At 44.0% G+C, this 24697-nt stretch overlaps 1 protein-coding gene across 1 annotated transcript in view; it reads left to right on the top strand.

The window, feature by feature from the left end:
• MTCH1 (mitochondrial carrier 1) overlaps positions 1-24697 on the top strand; it is a 215093-nt gene that overhangs the window by 15218 nt on the left and 175178 nt on the right. Inside the window, exon 3 of the mRNA XM_069238748.1 lies at positions 3624-3730. Within this exon, the coding sequence (XP_069094849.1) occupies positions 3624-3730 (107 nt within the window). The remainder of the gene's footprint in view (positions 1-3623; positions 3731-24697) is intronic.

Genomic DNA, 24697 nt, shown 5'->3' with positions numbered 1-24697 from the left:
ATAAGTTTCTAATGTGTTAAAAGCCTTAAACCTTGTGGACTCTCTGTGATAAAGATTCTCAGGTGACCAGTTCTACCTTGTAAAACTGTATTAGTTCATTTTTTAATTTAGCACTATATCAGTCATATAGTTAAGTCAGCTGCAAGGCCACTGCTTCAGTACATTGCGGGAGAAGGGTGGAGAGCGTTCACTTTGCTTTAATACTTATTATATGTGTACACAAACCTAGCTAGGGACATACATTCAGGGAATGGAATGAATAAAGATCTAGTATGTAAGTGAGAACAGGTTTGTGAGATGACTCAGGAGGTCAAGAAAGCTGTGAGGCTCCTTATTGAGAGTGGCTAAAGTGCATTAGATCTTGGCTACAGGCCTTGTTAATGTTTTTAGATTTTTAATGTGTTGCATTGCAACATGTCTTAAAAAGTAAAAAAAAAAAAAGAAAGCGCAAAGAAGTGGTCACCGCTGGTAGCACCATAACGCTTTGTTTTTTATATTTACCTTCCTGTGCTACATCTTTAAAAAAACGTTAACAAAGCCAACAGATCTTGCATGGGTGAAGCCTGTTAGCTTTACAAATGCTTGTTCATGAAAGCAGATATTTGACTGGAGAATTATTTATGCTGCTGTAGAGTGTATTTTGAGCTGTGAGCCTGTGTTCACTTCCTTGCATCTACCTCCTCCGAGAAGCCTTGGACTGCTCGACCTATGCTACCTCTCATAGTCAAGTGTTGAAGGGGTTCTCGACCCAGTTGCTCCAGACGTAAAGTAAGTTTGCCCTGGGACATCAGGGCTAACAAGCCTCACCCCCACCATGGTTGGGTGCAGTAGCTCCTGCTTACCCCGTGGTCCCCTGAAAGGGGTCCTGGCAAACACTTAAAAGCATTGAAACATTTAGAAAGTCAAAAATATAACAATAAAAATCCAACTCCAATTTTCAAAAATAGAGTAAAATATAATGTGTAAAATGACACCTAAAATCCAATCAGAGGAACCTGAGATATGAATTTTTAAAGATTTAAGGAAAAATAGTGCCACAAAGTACAAATGACCAATGGTAGTCAGTGGTCGCGGTAGATGATTTCATACTGACCTCCATGGAAAATAGGTTGGATACACCAACCAGATTTGACCAGGTAGAGGCTTTATCTTGGGACCTAATCTTTTTTCTGGAAGTCAAAATCATTCAGTGGTATCTGAGAAAGTCCTCACGAAGTTGGATAGGTGTTGGATGAGGTGCAGCGGAAGCCGTTGTTTTTTTCCAGAAAAGCTCTGAGTGGGAGAAATAAAAATGTTGTGCTGATTGGATATTTTTGCCGTCTTCACCCGGCCAAGACTTTTGTCTTTATCCTTTGTCTCTATTCAGAGCTCAGAATCAGCTGGGGAAAAACTGTGGCTGTGTCCAATAGAGAGTTCCACAAAGCAGGATACCTTCTTGCAGAGGGTCCGCTGAATAGAATTTGCTGCTACGGAGATGCTTTGGGTGGAGAAACCTCAGCTAAGCGAGGTCGTGCCTTGGTAGGATTGGTTTGAGTAGTTTACCTTGTCCTTTGGAGATCTGAAAGTCCAAACAGTTTTTAAGTCCCAGGTTTTCAGGGCGTTAGAAGAAATCCATTAACATACAGCAGGGGGTACCAGGACTTCATGCACAGCACTTGGGGGTAAAGAGACACTCCAGCAGATGCTACCAGTAGGTTCTAGGTCAGATCCTGTTGGTACTGGTCAGCTGGACACTTCAGGAAAAAGACCTCTTGAAGCTTTTTGTAGCCCTGTAGCCACACAGGAGGTCAGCCAACTGAGTCTACCTCTTTATCCTGGGTACAAGAGGGAGCATGTAAAGTCCATTAGGGCTCTTTTCAGGTCACAGACAGCTGACCCAGTTTGTTTCTGTTCTTAAGCAGTTCCAGAAGGTATTATGAAGAAGGTGCTTTAGGATTCTAAATTCATGCCTGGCATTAGCTAGTGGGTGGGGCGGAGTGGGGATCCCTGGCCCCTCCCTAACAGATGGGGTAAAGGATAATGCTACCCTCGTTTGAAGCAGTTCCTGTTAGCCCTACTATAAAGAATCCCACAGTGCCCCTTACCCTCAAAATCCAAGATGGGGAAACGCTTCTCCCCCAACACATAGCCTGTGTGCCCACTCAGAGGTGTAGCCAGGGTAATGAGCAATGCCCACCTCCTATGTCACTCCAGATCAATTCTAGGGGCAGCTTTCCCCCCACTGGGTTTGTTGCCTACCTGACTGGTAGGATAAAAGCTAAGACCTTTACTGATGTTACCTAACTTTGCTTGTGACAGAGAATGGTCTTTTGAAGTATATAAGATTCCTGAACATACCCCGGCTGATCGTTCTGCCAGGGTAACAAAAACAACCCCCCCACTCTCAGCCTTTGTCTCCGCTCTCGGAACAATTTTCACACCTCATCAAGGACTACTGATTTGCTGGGCTCCTGCTGGATGGCTAATGCAAAGTAGCCTCTAGGAGCTTTAGGCAGGGAAAATGTTACTTTCTAAAAGTTATGTTTCCCTAATATTTATTACACATTTGACTTCGGCATTGAGTTGGGCTTTTACTAAATAATTAAAATAGTTAAATCAGTTTTCTAGTTGGTTCTTAACTGGAGATAGCAGAATTAATATTTAATATCCCTTCCCAGTGTTTCTGTGTGGGCCTGCCAACCTTGATACAGGTAAAAAAGCTTTTGGGCGCTTGTCACTGCAATGGCAAGTTAACTTTAAAGCTCTACGTGTCCTACTTTTTAAGTACCTTGCACCCTGCCATGTCGCCTACAATACTTACACAGAAAGGGTTTATTTGGACAGACTGGACTGCAGGTTTTAAACTGCAGCAGTTATACAGTGGTAGGCCTGGAGTCATGTTTGGATGGTCATCCTAGTGGGTGGCACGGTTGTGTTCTGTTTTATAGGTGACAGTTATCTTCCACGCCATGAGTATATTGTGGGCACCATACTATGGCCTTACGTGAAGGTTAACCATTACAATTAGGAGCTAGCTTTTTTCATTACATTTTAGGGGTCATAGCAAATGCACTGTGGCCTGGTTAGCAGTGTCCCAGTGCGCAGGGTATAAAAACAGCAGCATCAGTCCATAAAAAATGGGGGCTTAAACGCAAAAAAGGCACTTTTGCACACTTGCAATAAGGAGCTTTGGTGTGTTCCTAAAGCATGCTATCTAGAGATGTTGAGTTCCATTATTGGATGAAACCCTAACCACCTCCACTGTGAGAATGTGTGTCAAGGAATTTATTTGAATGGAACATCTTCAAGTATGATCAGTACTGTAATTTAACATGCATAAAACATAACCTGAAAACAAGGGCTTAATTCAGCAGCCCTAAGACATGTAACCCTTTTGGTTAAATTATTGCTCTTGTTTACTACACTAGATATACTGAATTCTTTGTGTACAGTGAATAAAACATGCCATTCATTAATGGGGTTTTGTACATGGGAGGCTTTTTCTGTTTCACTGAATACCGTCCTGCGTATAGTGTGCATGTCCATATTAGTAGTGACTCTACAAATTGTATTGTTTTCCTCTGCATTGTGCAGTGTCATATATCATCCCTTGTTTGTGAGTAAATCAGTGTTTTCCTACCCAGCTAGATACATTGTGCAGGTGGATGGAAAACATGGACTGTTCCGGGGTCTGACCCCTTGCATCATCTCCAACACCCTATCAACCATCTCCCGTGGGGCGTTAAAGAAGGTAATTCTTCACTGTGGAATTTCCATTCATACTACATCTCATTGGGAGATAAAAATCCGATTAAATTGTTAAATTAAATGAGATGTTTTTGATTTGAAAATAGGAAAAATAAAAATGGCATAACATTTTGCTGATTTGTTGCTTCCATTTGATATTGTTGTATCTAATTTCAGCTATATGCTTTGTTACTATGGTTGCTTTGGCTGCTTTGTAATAAGATGTAAATGCCCCCTTAGCCGCACCATTCTCAGTGGTTAGCTATATACACTCCTTCATGCTTCACGTAAGCATAACAACATTTCATTGGAAATCTTTCTCCATCATTTTCTGTTTGATCTATCTGTGAGACTCCCTTTCTCTGAGGACACATTTGTTATTTAAGGAAAATCCCTTTTTGAACACTGTTCTATTATCAGAGGTCTTTATTCTGGCAACTGAGGCATGCCTCCTTGTTTAGGTACCAAAATGCCTCAGTTGTGGAGGGTCTTAAAATAAACCCAGGCATTCATCTCCAAATAAAAGTCCTGTTTGCACCTTAGAATCATCTAAGGTTTGTGGTTTTAAAGGACAATTGTATTAATAAGCTTTATGATTGTAGCATGAGTTGAAGATCACATGTTGTCTACTGTTCTACTATACGGTGATGGGCTCAGACCATTACAAATTGTTGTTTTTCGAACTGTAATTTTCAGATTCATACTTGTGACTCGTAATCATGTCTGCTGAAACCCACAATGTAAAGTACACAGCTTCCTCTTTAGATTATTTTTCTGACCTATTTGCTGGAGCTTTGCAGTGAAAGATGAGGTTCGACACTGAAGATCACAATATTATGACAAGCTTCAGTTGTCAAAGTAGAAGATTAATTACTGGCTACAGAGGGGAATGTTTAGGGTTTCACACAACTGTTCATATAAGGTTGTATGATAATGACTGTCTTAGTTTTGGGGAGAGAAAGTGATTGGATTCTGGAAAATACACTTTGAATTTTTTTTCCCTCTTCCATCACCCGCTTCCTTTTATCCGATCGTCATGGAGGCTGCAATCTTTGCCATTTAACAGGTCACGCCACAAGTGCCTGTCTCGATTGTCGTACATTGTTTTGCAAAAAGGCAATAAAACAAAGGAACGATACAAGTCACTCACCCGCTAAATCATACCCAGATGGAACTGAAGGTCTCATTAAAGTCTCCTTAAGGAGCTTTAAGGGTCAGTTGGAAGAAGGTACCGAAAAAGGGCTGAGTGGGGGACGTTGACTGACAATTTTTCATGGTTGATTTGGATCAGGAGGAGCAGACCCCACTTCCATCTGAGGTAGATTCCAAATCTGGAGACCAGTGGACTACTTGTAATTCCAAGGAACAAACTCTACTTAGGCAACACTTGAAAACTCACATCATGCACATCACTGACACAAACCCATGCTTCATCCTAAAGAAGAAAACACCTAAGGCTGATTTACCTTGACTTCAGGAAGAAAACTCACCTCAAAAAGAGTACCAAAGTCAAGACACAGGTTGGCTTTGAAAGGAGGATTGAGCTCAAAATGCTGTTTGACTGCAAAAGGAGGATTGAAGTTGAACACAAAATAGATCAGTGCCACTGTGGCCTACTGATGTCCGCCTAAGCCTCATGCTCCAGCTAATTCTGCTACTATCCACAACAGAATCCTCTCATTGAGGAAGCATTGTACAGCACATATACCTGCTACACAGTGGAGACTACCTCTGCATATATTTAGGGACGGATTTCTGTGTTTTACAACTCTGAGGGTGAGAGGTCAGGGGCGGCAGGCCCTGCAGGTTGAGCTTCTGGGTGGTCTCTGAGCCCTGATCGGCATGCTACCTGCCCTGACAGCCCAAGTTGGTGGTTGTTGCTGCAGCTCTAGCCTCTCGACTGATGCTAGTGATGTCAAGAGGATGGACCAGTGGCCTAGCAGCTGGGCACGCTAGAAGTGGTGGCCTCCATTTTCACTTCTTCGACAGCTGTGGCCTGGAAGTGTCAGAATCAGGTCTTGGTGTTAACTGCTTGGGACTGTGAGCCACATCCTCCTGCTCACAACTCCGGAGGCAGTGTGGACCCACCTGGCTTGGACCTGCCTGCTGTGGTGTTGCTCCCGTGGGCAGGCAACCACACATGACTATGGTAGACCCATGCAAATTAGACTGTGAATACACTTTTCAAATGACCTGGTTACTGCCTGCCTTACTCAGGGCTAAAAAAAGTAAAGCTTTTTATGTGCGCCCTTGTGCACCAAGTGAGAATATTACAAAACGTTTTTGGGTGCTACACATTTGAAATTACACATGGTACCCCACACAGTGTTCTTCCCTCCATCAGGGGAGACTATCACCTTGAGCTGTGTTGATTACTGCATGATACTTTACCTTTGTGACTGTGTCGAACTACATCATAAAGAAGGTGAAACTTACTTTCCACTGCAGAAAATCCTTGAGGTCAATAGAACCTGATAATGTGATTGGAGGTATCTCTAGTCCACAGCACATGCTGTGAAAGACATAATGCATATCTTACCTGAACTAAAACAAAACATTAAGGAGATTGATCAGAAAATGAACACAGTTACCCAACTTTTAGATCAGATAAGAGTACCTTCTTAGGCAGGCTACAATACTTAACGACTCTGATCAATGTATTTCTGACCTTAAGTATGGCACTAAAACTGTGAGTTACTCGCTTACCCGACTTGATAGACAGGATGTGGTGGCCACACCCAGTGCTCAGTGGGAAGACTTGGAGGTGCTCTCACTGCACAGTAATATACACATCCTTAGTGTTGCTGAGTCTACTAACTTGTAAAACCGGAATTGTTTGTTGAAGCACTCCTTTCAGACATCTTTGGTAAAGATAAATACACAGTGCTTCATATTGGAGACAGTGCACAAGGCCCTGGCTCTTAGGTTTCTCTGGGTGGCCCTGTGCACCTGATTGTTGCCTGCCTTCCTAATTTCAAGGATAGAGCTCATGTCCTGGAAATGACCAGACAGGAGAAAAACCTTGAACATCAAGGAGCCAGGATCCACCTTTTCCTGAATTTCACTCTTTGCTGGATGCCAAGAAGACTCTTCATCCTGCAAACCTCAGTCACTCCAAATTATACACTAACAAACTTCCCATAATGGCGGGGGGATTGCACATTTATCTTTAAGTTTCAGATGAGGCGCTTCCTTTTTGTAAGAAATGCACACAAAAAAAACAAAAAAAACTTGCATGCTCCTCTTTTGAAACAGGCCTCCATAAGCTCCAATGAGTGATGTTGAGTAGGAGTCTTGGCTGTATCTCTGCTTATTCAGGACTTGAAATGTTAGTTCCAAGTTAAAAAAAATGAGTTTTGTGCTCTGGAAGTGCTAGGAGGGGATGGCTAGCTCTTCAAGCAGTCAGTGCAAGATTATAAAATGTATTCTATTATGTCTTTCATTGCTTGATACTGGTGTGGATACAGGCTTGTGGCGGGTATGGCATACACCTCTTAGTGCATTCTACATTCAATGTTTACGATACAATTTCATGATTTGATAAGTTAATGGACGCCTACATTTCAGGAACACAGTGTGAATGGGTGGGGGTTTAAGATACTGTCTTAGGTAGTTCCTTGGCAGTTGAATATGACTTGTATCTAACCTATAGAAAATGTAGCAATTACTATTGTACTGTACCATATTCCTGCACTGTATAGGCTTAAATGTATAACCTGGAACATTAGAGGGCTCAATAATTCCAAGAAGAGGAGGCTTGGTTTGAGATACCCGGATAGACCTCAGATTGATATAGTTCTCTTGCAAGAGACACATCTAGATCTGATGTGCCGACATGAATGTGTTTAGAGTTTATTCCTATTTTAGTTTTTTCATCATATACCTCATGTAGGAAAGCACCCTTGGCTTGGACTGTTAGTGCACTGGATCCCTGCTAACCAGTTCCCTAGTGCCAGACCTCTTTCTCCAAAACTGCACAGTTGGTTTGCACAATTGGCACACTCTTTAGCACACACTGTGAGTTCCTAGTAAATGGTACCCATGCTTTCTAGGGCCAGGGGTACTTAGGAAGGTCCCTGAGGGCTGCAGCACCAGTTGTGCCACCCTCAGGGACCGCTCAACAAACCCACACAATGTTGCATTTTCAGACTGCGTGCTTTGGTGCAGGCTAAATTGAAAACATGACCTGTCCCACATACTTGTGTGCCAGGCCCCTTATCACTGCATGTGGCAACTGTAAGTCACCCCTAAAGCAGGGTGCATCAGGGCACATGTGAGGGAATATATGCATGAGCAGATATGCCCCTGCATTGTCTCTGTCGATTCTGAGGCATAGTAAGTGAACAGGGAAGCCATTTTAAATGTATGTGCTGGACACTGGTCATTACGAGTTCCCCAGCTACATGATGGATTCTCTAAGCTCTGGGAAGTTTGGTATCAAACATCTCAGAATAATAAACCCTCACTGAATCCAGTGATGGATTTATTAAAAGAAATGCACACAGAAGGCACCTTAGAAGTTCCCCCAGAAAGCCTACCAACTACTAGTGTGCCTACTGACTGGTCCTGACCATTTCAGACACACAGACAGGTTTCTGCCCCCCTCACGGTGACGACCAGCACTCTCGGGGGCGAGAGACAAAACCCTACACTGGGCAGAGGTGTTACCACCTCGCCCAGGCAGGAAGGACATTCCAGGGTGGGGAGCGTCAAAGGCCTAGCCACCTTTGTAATGCAACCCAGGTCTCTCCAGGTGGTGGAGATGACCGATTTCCCCCACCCCCCGTCCTGACCCTACTTTTGGCGGCAGCACAGGTGGGAAAATTAGGAGGAGTGCCCACTTCATGCCAGTTCCACCCCTAAGGTGGATGAGCTGAAGTGGTCACTACTTTTTAAATTCCCTCATCTTGTTTGGAAGGAATTAGGCCACTAGAGTTAGGGTTATGCCCATTTCCCAGCGGAAGTTGTCATAGGAGTGTAGTCACCCTAGAGGTGGGCAGTTACTTGGCTACCACCTGGCACTCCCTGTAATGATCTAAAGTGAGTATTTAGGTGGCACCCCTGAACCCTAGAACTCAGACCCTGACAACCTAAGAAGACAAAGAAAAGAGTTGCACCCACGGAAGAGGAAAAGAAATAGCAGATGACCACGCTGGACTGCCTACTGACCTCAAAGGATTCTGCCCAAGAAGTTGACTCGTCCTGCCTTCCATAAAGACTCGAGCCTTCCATGAGCAGCAGCTCTGCCCTGCAACAAAAACTTTGAGATAAGGACTCTGCAGCTGCTGGAACCCCAAAGATCCGACACCTGAAGTGACCAATGTACCCGACGTCCATGACCTGAGGTGTAACCAGCCAGTGGTGCCAACGTGGTTCACCAGCTGCCCAGAGCCTGAGTCCAGTGTAGTTTCACCCATCTTGGTCCCACCCAACAGGACCCCTGACCACAAGTGCTCCCAGATGTGAAATCCCAACATCTAAGGACACCCCTGCATCCAACACCCCTGAGCCCTGGAGAAAAGGACCAAAGGTGCACCTGCGCTCCTGAGCACCCCAAGTCTACTACCTACCTGTTTGTTGTCCCTGACTGGCTTCCCAGCCAGAGATGCAGCCTGTATGTCACAAGGTCAAACTCCCATTACCTTTGCTCCCTGAGCTCAACCTCGTAAGTCTTTGTTCACCCTGTGTTTGCTGAACATTATTTTCCTCTATAGAATAACATTACGAGAACTATGAAAATTGCACTACTTATTGATTTCTGAAACTGCAAAGTATTTATGTTTAAAAGTCTACTTACCTGATTACAAAGTTCTTATGTTTGAAACAAATATAAAAAGACTTATTATTTTTCTAAATTGGTCTCGGATGTATTCTTTGAGTGTGTGCCTCGTTTATTGCCTCAATGGGTACAACAAATGGTTAGCACTACCCTCTGATAAGTCTAACTGCTCGCCCACACTAACACAAATAGTGCATTAGTCTTATCTACTTTTGCCTCTGCAAAACCAATTAGGGATCCTCTGAACTCTCTGCACAGTGTTCTTCATTTTAGTGCAGTAAATGAGACCTAGCTTCCTACACCTCATATGATAAAAGTGTAGCTATTCTCATCAGAAGGTCTGTCAACTTCACCCAGGTAGACATTCAAACCAATCCTGAGGGCAGATTCCTAGTGATTGTTGAATTTCTGTGTGAGCAAAAATATACTATTATTAACATAAATGCGCCTAATATAGATTCACCCCTGTTCCTTGAGAAGCATGAAGCCCTGCTGTAGAATTATGAGCTCTAAAAAAGATATGTGGGGGCGACTTTAATTTGGGTATTGACTCGTCACTAAAAAGATCGAGCCCATTGTCTCTGGATACGCTACACAGGTCCAAATTGTATCTTGGATATTGAATGACTACGGCCTGTTAGACATTTGGAGGATTAACAGGGAGCTGGAGAAAATGTTCTCCTTTTATTAATCTGTACATTTTAGCTATTCAAGATTAGATTACTGGTTTCTTGGCACTGATACCACACCTTGGGCTTTTGAAATCTCCCACACATGTTCTTAAACCAATCCCCGGTTGTGCTGGAACTTGACATCCTGGTATCTGCCAAATTCGGTGGGTTGGAGATTTCTTCCCATGGCATTACATGATAAGAGTGTTTTGTGAAGAACTACCAGCCTTAATTTTAGATTTTCCTTGGGTAAATGTAGGCTCAGTGCGCTACAGTGTGGGAGACCTTTAAGATCAACATACGAGGTATGTCCATTGTTAAAAACTTTGGAGGCTTAAAAGATTCAGAGGTGAGAGGCAGAGTTGGCTATACTGGGCAGGAAACACAGGGAGGGTCCCTAATCTGACGCACACCACAGGATTAATAAACTCCAGTTGGAGTATAGAGAATGGGCAAATAGGGAAGTGAACTATATCTCGGCATATACACTTTGCTATGGAGAAACACTACGGAGAGGGAAGAGGGCCTAGTAAAGCCCAAGCACAAATTTACAGGAGCATGGGGAGAAGTACCTCTGCTGTGATTCACACTAAGAAGAGGAGGACATTTTGAGGGCATATGTAACTTATTATACTGACCTTTACACATCCAGGAACACCAGTTGGTTTAATGAGGTTGCAGCCTACTTGGATGAAGTTGCACTTGCCTGGATTGGGGTGGTACTAAGGGATCCATTGCTTGCCCCGCCGACGTTAAGTAATAAGCGCAATAGACCGTTTTCTGGGTGGCAAATCTCTAGGCTCTGATGGACTTGTTGCTGAATTTGACAAAGCCTATAAAGATAACCTAACACCACCTCTTCAATATAAACAGTCAAGCCATCAAGCATGGCTGGCTGCCCCTTACGGTAAACGATAATTACTGCCCTTCCTAGGCTCAAGAAAGTAGGTGCCAAAGCCCATTTAAATCAGCCCGTTTTCCTTCCCAGTATGGAAGACAAAATACGTGCAGAAATTGTCATGAATAGACTAGCCCCTTATATGGACACATTGATACTCCCAGAGAAGTCTGGTTTTATCTCTGGTAGGTTCACATGCCACTGTTTGCACACCCTGTTTGTGATGATGCAGCAAATTCACCCATATGTGAGAGTGTTTTGTAAATGCGAGTATTAGAACATTTGAGTATAAACAGCCTCGTTATTGGGCTATTTGATTTTTATTTGCCAGCTCCTACAGAAGAGTGCCTTTAAACAGTGCTCAGAGCTTCTCAACTGGTAAGGTCTTTGTACAGGGATATCTTCTATGTCCTTTATTTTTCGACATGGCACTGGAACCTCTTGCCTGTACGTGAGGCCAAAGCTTTCCCACTGTGGAATATTCTTCCCTTCCAGATGGATACTACTCTAAACACAATGGTGGTTTACACAGCATGCATACTTTCATCACTGGGTAAGGTCCTCCTTCAGACATGAGCAATAGATACCTTGTATTAGCAAGGAAAAGAATAGCAGAAGGAGCTACTATAACATAGAGCTTAGCAAGGTCTACTTACCCCATTTATCACCAATGGGAGGAAACAGAGGCATCATCACACTTCATTCCAGAATTAAAAAAACAAGACAGTTCAATAAATAATACAAGAAGATAAAACTATATCCATTGTCAAGACTGCTTTGCTTTTACAATGCATGCATGGCAGCTAAGTTTAAGTGTCCAAGTCGATTGAGAGAACCTTTTGCTCCCAAAATGTATAAGATGGAAAAAAATTAAGAAAGACACAGTCACCCACACTCGAAATGTAGCGGGGAAAAAATGCATCTTTACTTTCAAAGTCAGCAGTCTAGCTGAGGCCATTTTTGTGGTAATTCAAAGCACAGAGCTGAGGATTTCCAAAACAGAGGAGCATCTGAAAACAACTACAAATGGTTCGCAATCATAAGGCACCTGCTGGTGGTACATTCAGCAGTGCATGGCTTCAGCAGTGCAGAATGGGTTTTTCATCCGATTCCAGACCTTGCCACTCACTCATACTACACAAAACCAAAAGACCATCAAGGTTCTCCTACCACCTTTTGTTGAAGAGGTACTTCCTCTATTATTCAACGGGGTAATGGAGGAAGTACCTCCATTGGAAAGAGTCAAAGGGTAAATATTCAACATACTTTCTCGTAACAAGGAAAGACAGAACACTTCACCCCATTCTGGACTTAAACCTCTTGTGCAAATACTTCAGCAGTATAAATTAAAAAATGACAACATTGCAAGAAGTCATTCCACTTCTACAGGGGGAAACATCATGGGGACGTTGGAACTCAGTTGTATTTCCATACAGTGCTGCATCTAGCTCATTGCTGGTATGCCAGATATTTGGTGCGTGGCAATCATTACCAGTTCATAGTTTTGCCATTTGGCATAAAATATGAATTCAGAAAACTTAAACTAAGTTCTTGTCTCAAGAATCATGTGTTTTCTTACTTGGATGACTGGTTGGTGAAGGCGAGTTCAATTTAAAAAAGCCCAACCCAGACACAAAAAACAACATTGTTGCACGTTCTCAAGTTCACCATCAGTGTAAAAAAATATATATTTTCCAGCCCCAAAGCTGTCCTGGTCTGACACTCAAATATAGGTGAAAGCTTATCTGACAATAGAGAAGGCTTTGATATGTCAAAACTTGATCTCTCTTTAGTAGATGTTACAAAATCTGTCAGTGGGGAAGATATTAAATTTATCGAGGCAATATTGCCTTGTATTGCCTTAACACCAGACTACATATGCATCCATTTCAGGAATGCTTATTGAGTTAGTAATATGAACCGACAAAGGTGTGAATGGGAGTATTTAGTGTTGATCAACTCTAAAAGAAAGCACAAACCCTAAAGTGGAGCAAACATTATCTGTTCTTGGGCAGACCCTTTCTAGACCAAAAGCTGTAGTGTACATCACTGCAGATGCATTCCTTCAGGGTTAGGGGCACATGTGATGGTGGGAGCAGTTCAGGGACAGTGATTCTAGGTAGCAGGTTCAACAGCACATCAGTTTCTGGAAGCTATTGCAGTCGAGCTACTGTGAATAGTTTCAATAGGAAATGTCACAAATGTCATACCGAGTTGTAACAAGAACAACCCACGTGCAGTACATAAATTTGGGGTATTCACACCATTCTGCTGTCCAGGAAATCACAGCAGATTTCTCAGTGGGCCCAAGCACATCACATACACCCCCTTGCAGAACATTTGCAAGGAGTCAACAACAAATCTGTGGGTCTTATGAGTAGGAAACATCAAGAAACCTACAAAGTTTTATTGATCAAGATCTTCTAAGATTGGGAAGGGTAGCGTTACAGAAACATATTTTCGCAACCAATGAAAATAAATATTGACAGATTCAGTATTCAGATAGCCACACTCTCTGTCTCTGGGTGAATGTCTTAGTGGATAGATTAGTAACTGACATTTGCCTACACTAATTCCCCCCCCCTACCACTTGTACCACTGTCATAAGCAAGATCCATCAAGCTTCAGTGACGATGATTCTTGCTGCTTCAACGTGTGTACATCTACCATGATTCTCACATCCACTGGAAATGTCTGTAAATCTCTTCTGCAAGCTCCCACACTACTACAGTGTCATACACAGAAATGGCCAAATTGCTACTTTCAGATCTAAGATCCTGAATTTCATGGTTTGATGCCTTAGGTCTTAAGAGTGTGGATATTTACATCTACACATAGAATGTTAAGCAATGCTAAAGGAAGCTTGACGCGTTAGTGCTAGATTATGTTATGATATGATGAGTTCAGGTCAACTGTCTTTAGGCATCGAATATAGCTTTATATTCAGCACTTACTACAGTCAGGTCAGGTTTGAGCTACCCCCAAAAGGGTACATTTAGCTACTCCTGCAGCGTATTTGCAAAACAAACTGTAAATCTCTCTTTTGAAGCTTCTGGCCATTAAAGCTTTTGTAGACGGATAATAACACCTACAGTTTTATGAGTTCTATCCTAGGCTCTAAACATTGTCCTGCCATTTTAGACTTTAATTGCATATACCATACAGCTCCTTAAAAGTTGTTTTTTTGGTTGTGATTATCTCACTGTGTAGAATTAGTGAGCTGGAAGCTATGTCTGTGGAAGACAGGATGACGTTGTTCACACCCAGTTTCCTATGACAGGTGGTTTATGATTTCACACCAGTTGATTGCAAATGTTTTCTGGAGTCCTTGGCAGAGGATCATGGCAGACTCTAGATGTTAAAAGAGTTCTTATGCTATACCTTTATAAAACATAGTAAAACAATGCATTTATTCTTGCTTAATTGCTGGAATTGGTAGATGGAGTGCACAACGTATTCAGATATGCCACAGCTGGGCAAAACACACCCTGTCAGATTCTTCATGTTCATTCTACACATAAATAAATAAATGGAGTCAACTATGGCATTTGTAGAATGCATACCATTACTAAACATTTTCAGATTTATCAGCAGGACTTCTTTCTGTAATTTTACAAAGCATTACTTTGTAAATATTCAAGCTAGAAAAGAAGCACAACTAGGTAAGGCTGTATTAAATACAGCATTTATTGTTGTACTACTACTTGCTGCACAAAATGTATTTAGAAGTTTGAAAGTACTGCTTTTTGCTATATATGCACAAGATTTGATCTACAAGGATGCATATTGCAAACAGAAAACATTACTTATCTGCAGCATGTAGTATTGCATATTCACCAGCGATCTTTCCACCATCTCAGGGGCATGAATGTAGCATTTAGCGAGCTGTTCTTTAAGAACCAAACAGTACTTATTGATGGCATACATACAGTATAGTCTCAACCTCTGGTGGGGAATAAAAACACTGACATAGGAGGAGGAATCTGTGTGCCTGTGCATTGTGAATTCCTTGGGACGTTTGAGTCATAAGAAACGCACATGAAACCAAAACTTAAACTCAGAGGAAACAACATTTAATGGTCTGACCCTAATACTAGTGCACAACATATGATTTGCAGGCCTACAAGGTGCATCCCAAATTTTTAAGGCGATTTAACTCCTTTTCTTTTTGTTGCATAGTATATTTTCAAGTAGAAAACAGCCATTCTGATGGATACAACTACCTGTGGATTCCTCACCTCATGAATACTCCCATGGCGCCAGCATTCGACGGAAATCTTCTTACTAGTCTCTGCACGTCGACGAGGACGTCACTGTCTCGCACGCGACGCCGTCTGACGTCATACAGGCAATAAGAGGTCCTCGACGACGTGCGGACGTCAGTTCCCTTTTTTCCGTGCATTCGAAACGGTTATCTTCGAGGGAGCAACTGTTACTCTTGCGGTTACAGTGTATATCTTGCTGCGTACTCTTTCTCTGTGGAAATAATGTCGCAGAGAAAGTCTGGATTTAAGCCTTGTCGTGAGTGTGGAGGCAAGATGTCGGTGACGGATCCTCATTCCGATTGCCTTTGGTGTTTGAGCTCCGACCACGACGTCTCGACTTGTGATTCATGTCAGCACATGAATCCGAAGGCCCTTAAAGAACGTGAGGCGAAGCTGTTTATGGCCAAGTCAAAGGAGAAGCATCACAAGAAGTCTTCTCCAAGACATCGGCGTCATCGAGACTCCCGGCGCCGTAGAGAATCTCGGCGTCATTCAAGGGAGGCTCGTTCCAGGTCTCCGGATCGGCGCCGAAAGACATGGGAGGTCAGCCCCACGGTGACGCCGCATCCTTCGACGCCGTTGCCCTCTCCGGCGTCACCAACTTCGCCTGGACAGGCGTCGGTGATTGAGGTATTGGAGCCTCAAGTGTTTTCTCCGGCGCAGACGCCGAGGCCGGCGTCGGGGTCGCCTCCGAGACAGGCACCCCAGTATCCGGCTTTTCCCACCCCTGGAGCCGATAGTTCCGCATTCTTGAATGCGATGTATGCCATCTTCCAACAGATGGCTCCAGGGGGTGCTCCGGCTGGGCCTTTGGCCTTTTCTTTGGGTGATCCTGCGCCTCTTCGGCCGGCACCCTTTATGCCCTTTCTCCCGTTTGAGAACGTGGGCTCGGCGCCAGTGTCGGCGCCGGTGGCCGCTCCGGTGGCTTCGGAGGGATTGGCCCCAGGGATTTCCATCCCGTCGACGTCGAGATTTCGGCCTGTGACTCCGGTGGGTCCATCTGTTTCAGCTGCTCTTCAGTCGGCGCCGAAGTTACCCGTGGCGCCGGATGCGGCGTCGGTGGCTTCGGAAGATCGGCGCCGATCTCCGACTTCGGCGGAGGCATTGTCGACTCCGCGGATTGAGCAACGACTGCATTCAAGGAGGCGTGCTCTCCGGGTACTAGAAGAGCAGGAGTACCAACGAGCCCTAGAGGAAGGAGAGCTAGAGGACTCGGGTGATGGGCTGCGTGGACTGGAGTCGGCCAGTGGGCTGGACACTTCCCCTGAGTGGGACCTTTCGTCCCCGGGGGAATATACTGAGGAAGCTGCTTCCTTTCATACAGTGGTACGGAAGGCAGCTAGTTTTTTGGACCTGCCTTTGCCGGTGGTGGAGGCGAAACAAAACCTTTTGACGGAGGTGTTGCATCCGGCCTCAGCCGCGGCGGAGCCTCTGTTACCTTTTAATGACGCTCTGCTGGATCCGGTTTTAGAGGTGTGGAAGAGGCCGGCATCTTCCCCAGCAGTTCACAGAGCCGTGGCCAGGAGGTATTGGACGGCTCCAACTGATCCTGGTTTCCTATCTAGGCACCCTACGCCGGAGAGCTTGGTAGTGCAGGCCTCCTGTTCGTCCAAGTCAGCGCCTGGTTCTTTCCCGACGGTGCCTGGGGACAGAGACTCAAAAAAGCTAGAGGCGCAGTCGAAGAAGATTTTTTCGTCCTGCAGTCTGGCGTTAAAAGCCACTAATGCGACCTGTATCCTGGGGAGGTATATTCATGCTCTGATGGATGACATCTCCTCTTCGTTTACAGAGCTTCCCCAGGGTCTTTTGGATCTTGTCTCTGATGCCCAGGCTGCTGCGACCCAAATTATCCAGACGGGACTGGATACCACCGACTCGGTAGCCAGAGCAATGGGCACAACTGTGGTGGAAAGGAGACAGGCCTGGCTCCGTAACTCGGGCTTTTCGGCAGATGTACAGTCCACATTGTTGGATCTCCCGTTTGATGGGGACAAACTGTTTGGGGCTAAGGCTGATTCGGCCTTGGAACGTTTTAAGGAGAGCAGGGCCACGGCTAAGTCGTTGGGACTCCAAGCTCCTTCTTCCACGGCCTCTTCCAGATTCTTCAGGAGGTTTCGTGGATTTGGGCGTGGCTCTTACTCCTCTTCCTTTCGGGGAATATATCAGCAACCTGCCTCTTCCCATCCCTATAGATCTTTTAGGGGGAGGGGTAGGGTCCGCACCAGGGGAGCCTCTCAGCAGCACTCTGCCTCTTCCTCATCCTCTGGCGGGGTGCAGCAGGGGAAGCAGCCTTAGGCTTCCACCATTTCCCACTCACTCCTCTCCTGTAGGGGGAAGATTACAGCATTTTCTCACCAAATGGGAGACTGTTACGTCGGACACTTGGGTTCTCAGTGTTGTGGGAAAAGGCTACACCCTTCCCTTTCGGGAGTTTCCGCCCCTCATCCCGCCCCGCCCTTCGTATTGTTCACAAGAACACCTCCTGTTGCTAGAACAGGAGGTAGAAGTCCTCCTTTTAAAGGGCGCGGTGGAGTTGGTCCCGGAGCAGGAAAGGGGTCAAGGAGTTTACTCAAGGTATTTCCTGATTCCCAAGAAGGATGGTCGTTTGAGACCAATTCTGGACCTGAGGATCTTGAATTGGTTCCTCAAGCAGGAAAAGTTCAAGATGCTGACCCTAGCACAGGTGCTTTTGGCGTTGAACATGGAAGACTGGATGGTGTCTGTCGACTTGCAGGATGCTTACTTTCATATCCCGATACTCAAGTCACACAGGAAGTATCTCCGGTTTGTGGTGGGATCGCAACACTACCAGTTTGCGGTCCTTCCGTTTGGTCTTACTTCAGCACCTCGAGTCTTCACGAAGGTGATGTCGGTGGTTGCGGCAGAGCTCAGAAGGAAGGGGATAGCAGTATTCCCTTACTTGGACGATTGGTTGATCAAAGCCAAGTCCCCGGAGCTTGTGTTGCGTCATCTGCAGTCAACAACCCAGTTGTTGTTCGACCTGGGCTTTTCGGTGAACGAGCCCAAATCTCACCTAGAGCCCTCTCAGCGCCTCCTGTTCATAGGGGCAGTACTGGATACAACATTGGGTCGGGCCTTTCCTCCGCCTCAGCGGATTCAAGATATTCAGGATTTGGTTCCAATGTTTCGAAATGGAGCGGTAGTTCCAGTCCTCAAGGTCCTTCGTCTGCTCGGTCTTTTTGCCTCCTGCATTCTGTTGGTCACGCATGCTCGCTGGCACATGAGGGCTCTTCAGTGGTGCCTCCGAAGGCAGTGGTCTCAACACAGAGGGGATCTAGAGGGTACTGTCAAGATCTCCAGAGATGCTGCTGTGGATTTGAAGTGGTGGATTGCAAGCAACAATCTTTCACAAGGAAAGCCGTTCCAGCAGTCGCCACCAGTGGCCACAGTCATAACGGATGCTTCCACTCTAGGGTGGGGAGCTCATCTGGGGGATCTGGAGATCAAAGGTCTTTGGTCTCCAGAGGAACAGATTTTTCACATCAATCTGTTAGAGTTACGGGCTGTACGTCTGGCTCTCAAGGCCTTCCTCCCTTCCCTTCGTGGTCAGTCGGTACAGGTCCTAACGGACAATACTACCACGATGTGGTACATAAACAAGCAGGGAGGAGTGGGGTCGTACCTTCTCTGCAGAGAAGCTCTTCGACTATGGTCCTGGGCAAAGGACCATCGGATTTGCTTGATAGCAAACCATCTGGCCGGAGTCTTGAACGTGCGTGCGGACAGTCTCAGTCGCCACTTCTCGGCAGACCACGAGTGGCGTCTCCATCCAGATCAAGTCCGTTTAATCTTCCAGAAGTGGGGGTTTCCTCGGGTAGATCTGTTCGCCACTCGAGAGAACGCGCATTGTCCGTTGTTCTGCAGCCTTCAGTATCCGATGCAGGAAGCGTTGGGGGATGCGTTTCAAATGACCTGGTGCGGCCAGTTGCTTTACGCGTTTCCTCCCATACCCTTGATTCCTCGAGTATTGAGGAAGATTCGCCAAGACCGGGCTCTAGTAATCTTAATAGCTCCGGATTGGCCAAGGAGGGTGTGGTACTCCGACCTTCTCCAACTCTCAACGTGCCCGCCGCTCCGTCTCCCTTTCAGGGCAGACCTCCTCTCACAGTCGCAGGGGCAGGTTCTACACCCCAACCTCCAGAGTCTGCACCTACATGCCTGGAGATTGAACGGGGCAACCTGAGTTCCTTCTCTCTCCCGCCTGAGGTAGTGGATGTTATATTAGCGGCCAGGCGACACTCCACTAAATCTATCTACGCTAATAGGTGGTCTAAATTTGTTGCGTGGTGTGGAGAGAGGCAGATTGATCCTTTACATGCTCATCTATCGGACGTTTTGTCTTTTGCTCTATCTCTGGCGCAGAAAGGTTGTGCAGTGGCTACCATTAAAGGTTATTTATCGGCCTTGTCAGCCTTCATATGTCTTCCAGACCAACCATCTTTATTTAAATCCCCTATTGTTATCAGATTCTTGAAAGGTCTTCTAAATCAATATCCTCCAAAGCCATTCGTTATGCCGCAATGGGATTTGTCCTTAGTCCTGACTTTCCTTATGGGGTCCCCTTTTGAACCTATGCATTCTTGCACCTTGAGGTATTTGGTTTTAAAAACAGTCTTCCTGATAGCTATAACATCAGCAAGGAGAGTGAGTGAGTTGCAGTCCTTATCAGTAAAACCCCCTTATACAACTTTTTATGGGGATAAGGTGGTGTTGAGGACCAAGGCTGCTTTCCTCCCGAAGGTTGTTTCACCCTTCCATTTGGCTCAGGCAATTACTTTGTCCACGTTCTATCCTCCGCCTCATCCTTCCAAAGAGGAAGAAAGACTGCACCGTCTGGACCCAAAGAGAGCGTTGAGCTTCTTTATCGATAGAACAAAGGATTTCAGGCTGGAGGATCAGCTGTTTATTGGATACGTGGGCAAGAGGAGAGGAAAGGCAGTCCACAAGAGAACACTATCCAGGTGGGTTGTTCTTTGCATTAAAATATGTTACTCTTTGGCAAAGAAGGATCCTCCTGAGGGCATTAGAGCTCATTCCACCAGAGCTAAGTCGGCCACTTCGGCCTTAGCCAGAGGTGTTCCTGTGGTCGACATCTGCAAGGCCGCAACTTGGTCGTCCCTTCACACTTTTGCAAAACATTACTGTTTGGATTCTGAGGTTAGAAGGGACGGCCATTTTGCACGGTCAGTGCTGCAGGATTTCTTGGTTTGACCATTTAGGCACCCACCGCCGGGCGTGGTACTGCTTTGGGACTCTATTCATCAGGTGAGGAATCCACAGGTAGTTGTATCCATCAGAAGAACGAGTTACTTACCTTCGGTAACGACTTTTCTGGTGGATACATTAGCTACCTGTGGATTCCTCACGGTCCCACCCGCCTCCCCGTTGCCTTTATGGTCTTGCCAAGTAATCCTTGAGTGCGCTCCTCTTGGTCTTTGAGGGTGCAATAGATGTATATATATAATATATTTATATATATATAGGTATATGTGTATATATCTTTATGTATATACTTGGTGTGTGTATATTTTTTAAAAGAGAGAGTTTTATATATATATATATATATATATATGTACATAAAAACATTTACAGTTATTCATACAATGTGGTGTATTTTTACAATATAATGGATGTTGCTTTGTTCTTTCATTGCATTGCCTGGTTGTTCTCATGCACGTAAAAAATGATTGGTACTGACGTCCGCACGTCGTCGAGGACCTCTTATTGCCTGTATGACGTCAGACGGCGTCGCGTGCGAGACAGTGACGTCCTCGTCGACGTGCAGAGACTAGTAAGAAGATTTCCGTCGAATGCTGGCGCCATGGGAGTATTCATGAGGTGAGGAATCCACAGGTAGCTAATGTATCCACCAGAAAAGTCGTTACCGAAGGTAAGTAACTCGTTCTTTAGGCATTTACACAGGCAAAGCTTCAGGTAAGGCTTAAGTTTTTAAATAAAGTTACAACTTTGGATAAAGTCTAAACTGACAAAGTCAGTGTCACATTTCAACAAAAAAATCTAATCTGTTTCTGTAAGCAACAGTCATTAGGTTTTGATTTACCAACCTTATTGACTAAGTCTATAGTTTTCGATTGACCAACCTTATTGACTCAGTTAATGGTTTTCGATTTACCAACCTTATTGATTCAGAGCGGACTTGTGAGTCATGATCATAGATTTTGGCTTCCTAGAGTATGGAATATTTAGGCCCAGATCATTGGTGCTGTGGTTGTGACACGTCTGACAAAGGGGGGTGATATCAGGCGAGGTAGTTAGACTGATGGATTTTGATAGCTTTGTACTCTCAGTGACCTCAAAGGGAATGTTGCTTCAAACAGACTCCATCTAATTGAGCACCAGGATGGATGCTAGTCTTGAGTAGAGCTAAGTCTTGCCTAATCACAGTCCATTGTTGTCAGTTAGGCACTGTGTAATTCTGCCTTTTGAGTTGGTCAGTTGCACTTTCACATGACACCACTCAGACAATGTACAAAAGTTGGTACAATGTGACTCATTATATTATACTAACTGGAACCGTAAATTGTGCATTTTCATAACCATCTTTTCGGTGTTAGTTTTTTACCAGCATTAGTTTAATAGAACTTACTAGTTCTAGACTGAAAGAATAGTCAAGTTATGGGACACACATCTCCTACAGCTTATCTGGAGTTATTGTGTATTGAGCATTTTACACCATCAGAGACTGTCAGGAGTATTTACTGGATAATTGTTGTGAATTCTGGTAAACTTTCGCCATTGGAGCACACATACAGGAAATCCACACTATTATTTTTAAATACTGTATCCTAAGTCAGTTTAGTGCAGAATAAATGATTGAAAATAATTGCAAGTCAGTAAAATTGTAGCAATTGTGTTAACAGAAATTGTAAATATAAAAATCTGCAGCATTTGATATACTTTTTTATTTTTGTTTTAGTGAGCTTCATTATAATAATAGAATCAACACTGATTCATCCCTTTACTTGTTTTATGGTTGCCCAGTTTGCAGGCTTGTCTGCAAGAGAAGGCTGTGTTATGTCTGTACGAGAAGAAACATTATGAGACATGCTTTGCTGTCCGAAATGCTATTGAGTCTCTGATCTCTCTTGTTGGGAGAGCAGTGAACAGCTGTTATATACTTCCCAAACTGTTTTTAGAAGAATAAACTTCATGAGCGTGATGTATGCCGAGAGGTCCCTTACACTCAAATAAAAGCCTAAAGCTGTTATGCTTTCTCATAAGAACAACCTATGAAAAAAGACATTAGTACGTGAACTAAAAGCATAATATCAAATGACATGGTGAATATAATGCACATTGTTGCACAATGATGAAAACAACTACATAAGTATGTATAAAAAGATACATCAACTCTTGCAAACCGCTGATGCAAAAGGATCATTGGTTGATCAGGTGCATCCTAATTACTTCATGAAAATGAAGATGGTTCACCTCCTGGATATTAAATGGAAGAGAGTCACAACATGGTTACCTGTGAAGAACATTCACAGTCACTCCCTCAAGTCTTCTACACTGTTGAAACACCTAGAAGAAGATTTGACATTTATCTGATGGAAGCAAGGTCCTAACTTGTTAGTCAGGAAAAAGTATACTATGTGATTAAAGGCATAGCGAGACAGGCAAATGGTTTCATGTTTAACCCAATTACAGCTATTAAGCAATTGAAGGCATTGGACATCTGATGCAATATGATTACTTTTCAAAGACAAAATAAAGGCATGCAGTTGGATGTCAAACTGTCTGCAACAGCCAAGGACAATGAAATTGTTAGTGTTGCACATTGTTCAGCCTCAAGACCATGAATTCATGATGTAAAGCAAGATGTCCATGTTTGGAAACACTGCAGTCTGAAGATGGTAGCTGGCTGCGGACTCTGACTAGGGTTCAAAGATAAGTTAAGGGCTGATGAGGGCTTTTTAGGGTTCATGGATGTGTGTAGTGTAGGGGCTTTGAAGGATTTTCAGAGACCACTGATGGTTAGATTTGAGGACTCTTGAGGAATTTTAAGGTTCAATAATGGGAAGAGTTTAGGGAGCTGGGGGCCTTATGGGTCCAATGTGAGTGGAGTTTATTGACAGTTTTAGAGTTCAGAAAGAGTGGAGATTAGGGTGTTGAGGGGTTTTAAGGTTTCCTGGATGGGTGAGGTGTAGATGTAGAAAAGGTTTTTAGGGTTCAATGGTGGATGGAGTGTTGGGGTGGTGAGGGCTTTTTAGGAGTTGGGGATGGGGAGTGAAGGTTTTTTTAAGGTTCAGGGATAGATGGAGTTTAGTGGTGTGCAAAGGTTTAAAGTTCAGGGATGGGTGAGGTTTAGGCATAGAAAGTGGTTAAGGTTCAGGAATGGATTGAGTTTAGGGGCACTGAGGAGTGTAGGTTCCAGGGATGGGTGAAATTTAAGGTTAGGAAATTTAGGGTTCAGGGTTTGGTGAACTTGAGGGGTCAGTGATGGGTGTAGTTTGGTCATGGTAAGGGGTTTTTGAGGAGTAGGGATGGTTGGTGTTTACGGGTTGTGAGCGAGTCAGGAATGGATGGTATTTAGGTGTGATGAGAGATCATTTTATTGTTTTCACTTGTGCAAGAAAACCAAACAGCAACAGAGCTCAGGACTGAGTGGCAATGGATCAGAGAATTAAAAACATTCAAACCAAGGTTTTGACAATGTAAAAGATAAACATCCGAAATAATATCCCATGAAGTATAGCGCAGAAATAAATACCTCCTGACAAAAATGTTTCTGAAAAGCCAGTACAATTGCGTTTACACCTTAAAAAATAAACATGCAAAAGCCAATTTAAAAAATAAAAGCATTCTATTACTTGTTTCTATGAAATGGTAAATGCCATTTATTCTACCAATTTCCACGAAACAGTTGAGGCGAAACGGTGTCTCAGTAGAGATATTCCATGAAATTGTTTTTCTATGAAATTACATACAACCAGTATTGTCTGTCAGCAGGCCTAATCCATTTGTGAACCAGCTGTCCGTGACCTAGTTCTGATTGCTTCTGTGCATGTTTGTTTTGAATGTGCTGATAAGAAATTTTAGTAGTCCAAGGAATAAAATATTGAAATGCAGTGTTCAGAGTTATCATTTATGTATCATTTAACTAATGCTCTGCATCTTCTTAGAAAATACCTCTTTGATTTGTCTTGCAAATAATATAATTTCTATTTTATTGCATGTGCAACCACCTGTCCCTAAACTGGTTCTGAAAAGTTAGAAGATTTCTGGAAAATCCCATATATGTTCTTTTGTCAGATGCAATACTTGCAGCTAATCCTTGCTTATTAGCCACCTCCACTCCACATTCTGAGACTTT

This window comes from Pleurodeles waltl, chromosome 6, assembly GCF_031143425.1.
Source record: "Pleurodeles waltl isolate 20211129_DDA chromosome 6, aPleWal1.hap1.20221129, whole genome shotgun sequence".
In the NCBI taxonomy this organism is placed as follows: Eukaryota; Metazoa; Chordata; class Amphibia; order Caudata; family Salamandridae; genus Pleurodeles; species Pleurodeles waltl.
This window is presented reverse-complemented; position numbering and strand designations above follow the sequence as displayed.